This window comes from Alligator sinensis, unplaced genomic scaffold (genome assembly GCF_000455745.1).
Source record: "Alligator sinensis unplaced genomic scaffold, ASM45574v1 scaffold235_1, whole genome shotgun sequence".
Taxonomy (NCBI): Eukaryota; Metazoa; Chordata; order Crocodylia; family Alligatoridae; genus Alligator; species Alligator sinensis.
In genome coordinates, this window is record NW_005842042.1 from 334,530 (window position 1) to 346,140 (window position 11,611).

Consider the following 11,611-nt stretch of genomic DNA (forward strand, 5'->3'; position numbering starts at 1 on the left):
AGGAATACTGAGATAAATGTGGCCAAGGACAGTGCCTGCTCACCCTTGGAGAGGAGACTGGGCAGGGATCAGCTCCCTCCACGTCCCCAGAACAGCAGATAACTCTTCAGTGGTTTACTGCCTCTTGGAGACCCCAGATAAGGCCTGAGGTTGCTCCTCCCTGCACTGGTCCCAGGATCTCCAGCTGGCATTTCCTTGAGCCATCTGCAGTGCATTGTCTGACTTCAGGCCGGGTCCCGAGCTACTGCAGGCCTTGTAGGGGCTGTTCCCAGTGCATCCTTTCTCTTCACAGCTGCACACTTGCCCACCCCGGGAAGGGTGCCACTGGGAATGCTCCATCACCTTCAGCTACCTCAGGGTAGTAAACACTGCCATCAAGCCTGCTCCCAGTGTCCCTAAAGCAACTGCCCTGCAGAGGGAGCCAGGAGTGGGGGGCACTGGGCTGTGCCCCACCTCGCATCCCACCCACCCCACTGCCTTTTCTAGGTATGGCGTCAACAAGCTGGAGGGGATGCTGCGCCCCCTGGTGGAGGATGGCCTGAAGTGTGTGCTGATCTTTGGCGTGCCCAGTAAAGTCCCCAAGGTCAGCTGGGGGGAATGGCTGCAGATGGGTTTCGAGCTGTTGGCCCTGGCAAAGCCGGGGGGGCGGGATGAGGGGAGGGAAGAAGGAGGATGGAAAGGTGTCTTGTGAATCCTCTGAAAAATCAGCTGAAACCCTTCAGCTGCATCTTTGCTGATTTGGGGAGGTCCTTGAGTTGTAGGGAGGTTCTTGGGTTATGATAAGAACACGTCGGCTCAGCAAGACAGAGAGAAGTTGCTGCTTGGATGGGAGATCTCCAGGGACCATCCCAAATGTTGTGGGTATTCTATGTGGCGTCATTGCAGACCCCATTATGCCTGTGTAATGCAAGGGGGAGCTGTAATGCAGGGTGTAGGGCTTGGTAGACTCCAAGTGAGAGCTTCCTATGCTGGCCCCATTGCTTGAAGGCACTGGTGTTGCAAGGAACAGAGTAGATAACTTGGGCTGGGGCATGCGCTCCTTCCGGCCACTGAGCACAACTTGTGCTGCGGGAGTTGTGATTAGGTGGATGAGAATAAAATCCTCCTGATTGCTTACTGCCTACAATTTCCCTGTCTTTCCCAAATGCCAAAGGTATCTCCCTGGCCAAGCCCCAGTGCTCATGTCTGCATCCCATCTCTTGCACTCTCCACAGGCTGTGAGCCCTTTTCTTCTCTCAGTTCTGCAGTGCAGGTGCCCCAGCAGAGTCTGGGTGCAGTGTGTGTGAGGGGACCTCTGTGGAGGGGTGTGACCCTTTAGGATATGTATTTAAAGGAGCATGTCTCCTCCCTTCAGGATGGAAGAGGCTCCGCTGCTGACTCCAAAGACATGCCAGCCATCCAGGCCATCAGGAAGATCCGTTCCTCCTTCCCAGAGCTGCTGATTGCCTGCGATGTCTGCCTGTGCCCCTACACCTCACATGGGCACTGTGGTGAGTACCACAAAGATGGGGACCACAGAGCAATGGGCAATGCAGGCTGGTTCAGTTCCCTTCTAATTCCCAATCTTGTTTTCCAGGCATCCTGCGGGAGGATGGCACCATCCAGAATGAGACCAGCTGCCAGAGGCTGGCAGAAGTGTCACTGGCCTATGCCAAGGCAGGTGAGAGGTCTTCCTGGAAGTAACCAGTGGGCTGGGATGATTCTTGCTGATGCCCTCCACCCCACTGCAGAGCTGGCAGCAAATAGCAGTTGGTCCCTGCCAAGATTGGGCCAATGTTTAGGGAGGATACAGGTGCCCAAGACATGCTGATATCACAAGGAGCTGCACATACTTAGGCCTATCCCATGTACCTCTGCTTCTACCCACTGTTTGTGGAGTGTCTGAACCAACTCCTCTCTTCCCCTAGCAGAATGCAACATACTCCCCCAGCCAACATGAATGGTAACTTAGCAGCAATTCTCCTGAGCTCCTGACTGTTGAAGCCTGCCAATTCCAGCAAGTGCTGGGAGTTCAGATTGGAGCCTCCCATTCCAGAAGTGACCCCTGCCCCTCTCCCCCAAAGCAGGGAGTGCTTTCTGCAGTTCCTTAATGTCTGTGGTCTCTCCTTTTAGGATGCCACATCGTGGCCCCTTCAGATATGATGGATGGACGCATTGCATCCATAAAACAAGCCCTGATCTCCAACAACATGGGCAACAAGGTGAGCAGGTAACAAGCATATGCTCTTGTCATGAATGGCTCCACCTGGAGTTCTGTATGGCAGGGACATCACAGCATGACCAGGGTGTGGCAGTGAGGGGTTCCTCTGTTTCCACAGCAGTTGGCCAACAGATTGCATGGTAGATGCCATGGAGGCACTCCCCAGAGCACATGGTTGGGAACAGAGTAACCTGGGGATCCAGGCCACACTAGAGGGGAGTGGATCCAAGGTCCCCCATGAATGGAGAACTGGAGAACGTCATGCAAAAAGAACAGCTCCCCCAACCCAGTTGTTGACCAGGACACAACTGTGACATTCCCTGTGTCTCTCCTACTTCCATAGGTCTGTGTGATGAGCTACAGTGCCAAGTTTGCTTCCTGCTTCTATGGTCCCTTCAGGTAAGCTTCTCACAAAGGCAGGGGTGAGTGTGAGCAGCCTGTGCGCCAGACTTCACCTCCAACCACAGAGGGCTTGCATTTGACTTAGGGATCTAAACTAGGACTCAGCCAAGAGTCCTGCATATAGGTTCTGGGACTCAAGATAACAGGTTCTCTGTGGGGGCAGGCACACGCTGTCTCCCCTACTACCTCCAGAGTTGACTTCTGTGCCCACCCAGCTTCACCTGGGCCTCTGCTCACAGCCTTTTGGGAGCAAGGGTGGGCAGGGCAGGAGTAGCAGGAGTTAACATCTCCAGAACCCTGCTGGTGAATGGCATGGATCTTTTCCTTGTCCCTTGGTGTGTGTGTCAGGACAGGCCCTAGCTCACTCAGGTTCATTCCTGGAGGAAACTTACCACTGTTAGGAATTGCAATTTACTGGTGTCCAAGGCCTCCAAGGGTCCCCTGGCTCAGAACAGGGATGGAGAAGGTCTGAACTGCCTGACTCTCAGCCACCAGGAGTAGGGGGGACAGTGATGAAAGACCATGTCTGGCATGTGTCCCAAGGGAGACTGCTCAGTGGGGCAGTCGGGGTTCCTAGCCTGTTGAGTGCAATGGGGTGAAGGCCTTCTTAGTTGCCCCCACCTCCTGGAACTGAAAGGAGAAGTTGGGGCATTGCCCCTGCCTCTGTGTCTATGAGAGGGCCACCCTGTTGCCTGAGCTCTGCCAGAACTGTTTGGTGGGAATTCTTTGCAGTCTCATACTGATCCCTTGTCTGGTCTCTTGTGTTACCAGAGATGCTGCTCAGTCCAAACCTGCCTTTGGAGACCGGCGATGTTACCAGCTTCCTCCAGGTGCCAGGGGCCTGGCCCTGCGAGCTGTGGTGAGTGAGCTTGCCACAGGGGATGCCACACAGCATCCCACAAACCCAGTTGTCCCAGGAGCATCCTCATCCCTGGGCCTTTCTCCTGTTTTTCATGTCCTGATGTGAACACTTATGTGAGAACTGAGGTGATGCTGAATTGTGCTGGGGAGTGAATCACACCTGTTCCTGCCCTCCAGAGAGCCTGGGCACAGCAATAGGGCCGTGGGCCCGTGCATGCCGAGCTGAACAGGTGCCTCTGGCTGGGAGAGGAGTATGTCAGGTGTCAGGGGAAGTGGAACCAAGTGCATGAGATTAGCTGTGCACCATGAGGGAGGAGCAGCAGTGAATTGCACTGACTTGGAAGAGCTGTGAGTTTCTCCTGTGAGCTGGAGAAATATCAAGTCCTTTGTTACCACCCAGCTCACCAATTGCAGCTAAATTGTCTGTTAGCAGGGCTAATGCCTTTTCTTGGCATGTGGGGCTTCAAAAGTAGGGTTAGGAGAGGCTGGTTGTGCTGGAGCAGGACTCTGTGTCCCATCGAGCTGGCCTCACCAGGGGTCCATGTAACAATGTCACATATGTTTGCCCCTCCCAGGCACCATAGCAGCTGTTCTCTGATGAGGAGAACTGAACTTCCCTCTCTCCCACCCCAGACCTGCTTGCCCAGAGACTTCAGGACCTGCTAAGCCAGGAACTGTAGGGCTGGCTCAGCCTTCCAGTTTCTCTTCAGCCCTCTTGTAGTTGCCAGCAATGTGAAACAGGAATGAGGACTGAACTCCGGCTCTGCATGGAGTGGCTAGCTCTGGTGCAGTGAAGAGCATCAGCCTATTTAGCACCTCTGGCTATTCTGCCAAAACATTGCTCCCTGTCCTGGTCCTTGTTTTAAGCATAGCAGCCTTCCTGCTAGAGGAAGAGCAGAAACGTGACTTGTGTTGGCCTTTTTGATACATCTCTCACACCTGGGTCTATGTGGTGTTGCAGCTCCCACCCTGTTACTGCATGGAGGTTCTTGCTGAGTACAGAACAGCTGCTGTTGGTCCCTCTAGTTGCTGTGTGCATGCGTTTGGGGGAGGGACAGAGGTGGGTTAGGGTTGCACAGAATGCACAGAGTGCTAAAAAGAGCCAGACAAACTCAATCTCTCCTATGGGAAACATTGTCTCTTCCCTCTGGCACCAGTTCCTAAGCCACAGCTATCAGGTGAACCAGCTGGTCTTGCCATATTCGTGTCCTGCCCCATGTCTGTGCAACTCACAGATTCCCGGACTTGTGTTCTCCTTCCAGGACCGAGACGTGAGGGAGGGAGCAGACATGCTGATGGTAAAGCCGGGGATGCCCTACCTGGATATTGTGGGAGAAGTCAAAGCCAGGGTAAGCTCCACACATGTCTGCAGGGGAATGATGCTTCTAATATCACTGTAAATGGAATGAGAGGCTGTAGGGTTGGAATAAGCTAGTTCAGGAGGGGGACCCCTTTAAAACCAGAGAGGCCTCTCAGCCTCACGAAGAGCACGGAAGGCCTTGAGCTTCCTCAGATGAGTGTGTCCCCTGGGGAAGAGCAGAAAGGAAGAGGGCCTTTTGTACAGACTCTTGCTCTTGGTTTCTCCATGATGCTCCAGTCTGGAGGACATTCCACATCATTCAGTCTAGGAGGAGACCCTGGGGGCCTGCTGCTATAGCCTGTGCCATGATTAGAAGTTTAGTTCCTAGGCTGAACTATGAGGTTCCTCTGTTTTGTCAGCTCTGCCTGCTGGGGCTGCTGCAATCTTGCTATTGGTCATCTCCACATTTTTACTCCTTGCACTCCGTGCATTTGTACAAATCTAGCCATGTGGCCAGAGTAAGCTATCGCATGATGTCCAGCAGTGGCCTCTGCTCCCCTGTGAGACCATGGCTGTGTTGGTGGGATTGCAAAGGATGTGTACAAGCTGTCTCCTCCTAATTTCCAACTCACAAAGCTTTGGGTTTCTGTGACTGCAGCAAAAAATGCATTGGACCCCTACTTTGTACCCTAGACAGAGCTCAGAAGAGCTATACCCTGCAGCTCAGTGTTGTCTCTCTAACTTTTTTGCTGTTTTCAGCATCATGCCCACCCACTGGCAGTTTACCATGTATCTGGGGAGTTCGCCATGCTGTGGCATGGAGCAAAGGCTGGTGCCTTTGACCTAAAGGCTGCTGTGATGGAGGTGATGAGAGGGTTCAGGCGAGCAGGTGAGTGGGAGGATGGGTTGGCTTTGTACCTAACAAGTACCTTAGGAGCTCTTTTCTTTGCCTCTGGGTCCAGTGCAGGAGGGGTGGCATTGTAAAGCCCTTGCAGTCATTCCAGGATTTCAATGCCAGTCAGTGATTGTGTATTGAGCTGAAGGCTGACATTGGACCACAAAGCCAGGTCTGAGGAAGGTGTTCACACACTCAGCCCTTAATGAAGACCTGTTTCTAGATCGTGCTATACCGCTGCTCTGTGTGGCTCAGGCTCTGTGAGTTTTTCCTATGTAATCAATAACAATTCAAGAGAACCAGGTCTCCCTGACTTTTTAGTAAGCCTGATATGTGGCTGTAGCAGGAGGCTGGAAGCCAGGACTCCTGGTTTTGTTTCCAGCTGTGCCACTTCCTGTGTTACTATGTGAGTTTTTGCATTTTCCTACTCTTCTGTTATACCATTCATAAAGCAGGGATGTCTCCTACTTCCATGGGCTACAGGGAGCCTTCTGGATGAAAGATGCTGTATATGTTAACCTGGGTTTATTTCTGAAGACATCTGGCTGTGAAAACACAGCAGCCCCTCCCTGGTGTGGGTCTTACTTCTTAACCTGGTTAGTTAAGATGAGACACACAACCTTGCTCAAGCCATGCTTAGTGGGTTAACCCATAATCCTCCCAGTTGCCAGTGCTTTGATGCAATCATTCCACCTCTTTGATCTGGCTTGTGGAGAATGAAAGTTTCTCTATGTGATGCTGGGTGGAAGGAGTCAGAGGCAGGAGTGTGCAGTTCTCTCAGAGGGCCAAGAGACTGCTTGAATTGTGGCCCATGGATTTTACTATAAATTCAGTACTTAAAAGCTCCCCACTGTCAATGCAGAATGTGAGAGATCACAATGCAGGGTTAGTGTTTCAAGATACCTGTGGACACAGGTCTGTGTCACCATTTGTCTTGCTTCCAGTTCACATTGTGAGCACTATAAATTACACAAAGCCTGAGATTCTGGAGAACCTGAATGTCACATGGAGCATGTAAATGTGGCCTATGGTCAGTCCATGCCCAGCCTGCAGACTTCATGGCTGCTGATGCTGGGTTAGAGGGAGTGGCACCTGGCCAGGCTGGGGAGCAGGGATGATGCTGCAAGGCTGGTGGGTCCTTCCTGGGGCACAGCATCATTTGCTTTGGGGTAGCAGAGCAGGCTAGCTTAGTGCTGCATTTCCAATAAATCCTCACATGTTCCTTGCTGCTGTTACAGGGGCTGACATCATCATTACCTACTTCGTGCCCCAGCTGCTGAAGTGGCTGAAGGAGCAAGAGGCATGAAGTGCTTCAATAACACGAACAAGTAGAAGGAAACCTGCAAGGGTTTGAAAAGACTGTGAACCAAACAAGATTCCTGTGGGGTCTTAAACTTAGAGCCAAATTCAGCTCCAGTGTGAGCAGACACAGTGCCATCAATGACACGGGCACTGCAGCCTCAGATTCAGGCTGACTTTGGCCCAAAGACACCAATGGAAACTAGTTTTTACAAAATGTTATTTTAAATTTGGGCTTTAAGGCTGAGACCCTCACAGAGCAGCGAAAGGCACCTGGGGCCAGAGCTGATCCCTCCAGCAACCTGCTTTAGCGAGAAACCTAATTTATATGATGGTCTATTTTAAGGTGGGGCATACTAAATTTCCCAGCTGCTACAGGATTCTTTGTGGAGGAGGGACCTATTTCTTACTGCTCCCCTCAGCTAGAGTCACATCCTTCCCAACCCAGCCTGGCTGTTGCTAACACAGTGGGAGCCTAATGTGGGGGATTTGGCTTGCTAAGAATATTGACCTGCTTGGCTCCTTGGGTGGTTCTCAGGCTTTCCTTGGAATTTTCCCCCTCCAGCACACTAAGCAAAACAAGCAATCTCTTTGTTGCAGCCCTCAGCTTCCTGCCCCATGTCGCATCAGCCAGTTTCTTTGTGGAGTCTCTTGTGCTTTCCCTTTTGTAAACACGCTGCTGTTTTAAACGTTTAAATACTTAAACATCCCAAGCACCTTCAGAGCTGGGGGGGGGTGGCGCTCCCCCTCCAGAGCACATGTGCCTTGTGGTCATTGTGGGGGGTAGAGAATACAGTGTAGGTTTTCAGCAGTGGCCTTGCTGAATTTAGGGTGACAGGGTATGGGGGGCTGGGCAATGAATGCTTCATGGGCTTCAAGAATCAAATGTCCTGTGTAAGGAGCCTGCTGCATGTTCTAACTAATGCTCCTTCAGTCTCTCAGCCCTGGGCACCCAAACGCCTAGCTCCCAGCACTAAATCTCAGTTCTTGCCTTCAGTTCCCTGAGCTGTCGCCTTGTATTATCAAAACAATCATTTTCAAAAATGTTTCTTTGCTTTTCACTAGAATTTTAAAATAACAGGTTTTTGACCCAATGTCTCGGTGTGGTATTTGAAGCTCCGTCATTGCAGGAAGGATCAGGAGTGAAATTCACTGTACTAATTGCTCATTGTCCAACTAGCAAGGGCTAAAAAGTGCTGGATTGGCTGCTGCAGCTGCACTAATGCAAGCAGATCTGTGACCTTCCCTAGAGGTACAGTCAGCTAACAATTACATGCCTTGGTGTCTGTGAACCATGTCAGGAATCCCTTGTGCTGATAGCTTAATGTGCTGCATTCTTTCCAAGGTCTCACAAACCATAAAGAAACCTAGTCCAGGTGCTTTATGCTATGGCTTTTCTAGTAGTGGGTTTCTGCCTGTGATAAGTTGAGGAAGTGGAATAAAATCCTTCTCTCCACAACTGAGCAGAGACGAGACCAACGCTTCAGATCTAATTGTTTATGGTGGCTGAAAGTTTCATCTGCAGGCCCCTGTGTTATAGCCAGGGTAAAAGGCAAGTGCTCTGGGAGGGGGAGTCTTAGTGGAGCATAGATGGCCCTTCTAGGGATACTATATTTCCAGTTCCAAAAAAGAGGACACCTCTTGTGTGCACAGCAGGGTGGGAGGGTATATGACTGTGAGGGGCAGTGATATGATGGTGCCCTGGCCCTGCCCATTCTATTGCCTCTCACTCCCAAACCACAGACCCCCAGCCCTGCTGCAGCCCCTCACTCCCAACCTGGGGACCCCTAGCCCTGCCAGTGGCCCTCACTCCCAACCCACAGTCCCCTGCCCCCCTGGGTCATGCTGGTGCCCCTTACTCACAACCTGCAGCTCCCCCTGTCCCTGCTGGTGCCCCTCACTCCTGACCCGCAGCCCCTGCCCCACACTCTGGACCCACAGTCCCCTGCCCCTCGCTTCCAAGCCACAGCTCCCTGCTCCTTCCGTCCCCCGGCTGCCCACTCCTGCAACCTTTTTCACACAGTGGGCTGCTGGCTACAGCTCGGCCCCCTCCACGAGTTGCAGCCCCGTGCCCCATATTGATCAGACACCGCTGCAAGAGGAATGGATAGAAAAAGGCAGGTGGTAGGATGGTGGGGATGTCTTCTGTGCTGAGGCAAAGAAACTAAACTGAACCTGGTAGGTGTCAGGACCCTCGGGACATCTCCTCTGCCCCCAGGCGGCCAGACGTTTCCCAGGTGCCTGCACATCTCCTCCCAGTGTCTGCAGGCACCTCTGCCCTCACACAGCTGATCGCAGACATTTGATTAGATTTAAAAAACCCGCCCAGACAGAGATTGGAGGATCAAAAAAGAGGACATGTCCGGGAAAACCTGGATGTATAGTAACCCTATAATGAGGGTCCTGTAGTGTAATTGGTAACTGCTAATCCTGAGTCAAGGTCTTCTTTGTGAACTGTAGGGAACGCTAATGTGGGGGGAGCCCTGATGCCAGAGAGAGTCTGTGGGGCACTATTGGTGCCTGCCACTTTAAGGGCTCAGAGCAGGCAGCTGAGTGGCTGGCAGGTGCAGGCCCCGCCCCCATGATGAGGCAGTCACATGACTGCAGGCGGGCCATGGGATTGGAAGAAGAGGCTGAGTAGCCTGCATTTTGACTCAGGGCTGAGGCAGCAGTCTGCCAGCTGGCAGCTGCTGCTCAGCTCATCCTTGGAGGTAAGGGCAGGAGCTACCGGAAAGGCGGAGGCCCCCAGTCCTGGGGCATGATCAAACCCTGCACCCTGCTGGGGACTGAGGGAGCAGTTCCCCAGAAATGCCAGGCTGGTCGCCTCCCCAGTGAGATGCGGGTCGGGGCGCCTTCTAACCCCAGCTCCCACGACCCAGTGGGTAATTTTAGAGCAGGAACAGGCAGTAGGGGCCAGGCATGTCTGTGGGCACCTGAGCCCCAGTACGGGGGCAGAAGTGGGTAGAGGCCCGCCCAGGGCAGGGTGCCCGGTGGTGCCTGACAGGCTGTGCGTGAGGGGGGTGGAGCGGGGTCTGCACGGGGGCCAGCCCCTGCAAGTGACAACATGAGCAAGCTGCCCGTTGAGGGGCTAGTGGCTGAGTTCAGCCCAGTGTGAGGCATAAGGGCAGTGGCTGAAGGGCTGTGTGGGCTGGCCAGAGTGTGAGCAGGAAAGCCTGAAGGGCCGTGTGGAGTAGGGCCCAAGGGGGACCCGAAGGGGCTGCACAGATCCGTGGCCCAAGTGAGGGGCGCCACACATGAAGCTCGGTGAGGGGGCAGGGTGAATAAGGCCCCGTGAGAGCGGGCGGGGGGGTGAGAGGAGTATGCTAGAGGCCCAGCAAGGGGCAGAGTTTAGCCTGGCCTCGCACGGAGCTGTTATCAATGTGTGATGCCCTCTGCGAGGTGTGGGACACGATATGGGTAGGTCAGAGCTGTGTATAACACCCCGGGCATCAGGGCATTAAATGGGCAGCCTCCCGCATATTTACACCGAAATAATTCAACAAGAAATTGTGGCAGAAGAGACGGGGCAGACTGCCCCAGACAGGTGGGTGGGCCGACATTTGATTGGCCTCGTAACGGCCCCTGTCACGCTCTGGAAGGTTTTAGAAGAACATCTGAAAGAAAGAACAATCAACATATGGAAATGACATAAAAATGCAATATGGGTTTTCCAAAGAGATTGTGCCAAACTAATCTGCTCGCTGATTTGTGAAACAACAATGCTTTATCAAAGGAAACATGGAAGATTTAATCTTTTGTGTGAACTTCAGAAAGCCATGGATGCTATATGGCAAACTTATAGTTAAGCTACATTTAAAGTTTCTGTAATGCTTATGCCCATTTTCTTGAGTACGAGAACTTGAAGCTAGATTAAGAACTAAGGAAAAGTGACAGGAAGGCTGTGTAAGAAGAGAGAGGCTGTGAAAGACAAGACAGTAGGGTGGAAGGAAGTGAATAGAGAAGTTCCTCAAAGGTCACCCTAAGACAGTGGTTCAAACTTTTTAGACACAAGGCACCCCTCAGAAAATGTCAGCTGTTAGTTTTCACTTGGTTTTTGCCTACAGAAACATAATGGAGTAATAATTCTGTTGCAAAGAACACAGAAAGCCCACAGCGGGTCAATGTTTTTAACGTAGTGGATTCCTATTTGAAATCTCTGGGTTTATCTTGTGAATTGTGCCTGCCCTCCCAACAGTGCTAACACTGAGTGGCACCCCACAGCACCCTTGAAAGGATCTCAAGGCACCCCAGGGGTCATGACACCCTGATTGAGTATCACTGCTGTGAAGCCTGATTTGACATAAGTGATTTAGGCAGCAATAGTAGAAGCATGCTGATGACATTTGCTGGTGATGCAAGAAGCACCATTGATGAGAAATGGGGTGTCTTTCAGGAAGAATTGATTCACTTTTTCAGGACTGGCACGATAGAAATGGGAGGAAATGAAGGGGCACGAAGTGCAAGGTCATGTGCCCCACCCGTGAAAATGTTTGCCGTAAAACACAGGCTGTGTTGGAAATGGCAGAGGCAAAAGATCGATTGCCCAGAGCCACACCAAGTGGATGTAACAATGCTGCTCCACAGGGCTGTGACGCAACCGTGTGGGGAGCTGGTTGCATTTGAAGAGCAGGAGCTCAAACAAAAACAGTGTAGG

At 52.2% G+C, this 11,611-nt stretch overlaps 2 protein-coding genes across 2 annotated transcripts in view; both read left to right on the top strand.

Moving 5' to 3' along the window:
* Positions 1-8,046, top strand: part of ALAD (aminolevulinate dehydratase) — a 12,110-nt gene extending 4,064 nt beyond the window's left edge. The window contains exons 4-12 of the mRNA XM_006022648.3: positions 487-583; positions 1,355-1,490; positions 1,577-1,660; positions 2,113-2,201; positions 2,544-2,599; positions 3,374-3,461; positions 4,726-4,812; positions 5,523-5,652; positions 6,897-8,046. Coding sequence (XP_006022710.1) covers positions 487-583; positions 1,355-1,490; positions 1,577-1,660; positions 2,113-2,201; positions 2,544-2,599; positions 3,374-3,461; positions 4,726-4,812; positions 5,523-5,652; positions 6,897-6,964 — 835 coding nt within the window. The 3' untranslated portion in view covers positions 6,965-8,046. The remainder of the gene's footprint in view (positions 1-486; positions 584-1,354; positions 1,491-1,576; positions 1,661-2,112; positions 2,202-2,543; positions 2,600-3,373; positions 3,462-4,725; positions 4,813-5,522; positions 5,653-6,896) is intronic.
* A 774-nt stretch (positions 8,047-8,820) lies between these two features.
* HDHD3 (haloacid dehalogenase like hydrolase domain containing 3) overlaps positions 8,821-11,611 on the top strand; it is an 8,084-nt gene continuing 5,293 nt past the window's right edge. The window contains exon 1 of the mRNA XM_006022649.3: positions 8,821-9,668. Within this exon, the coding sequence (XP_006022711.2) occupies positions 9,555-9,668 (114 nt within the window). The 5' untranslated portion in view covers positions 8,821-9,554. The remainder of the gene's footprint in view (positions 9,669-11,611) is intronic.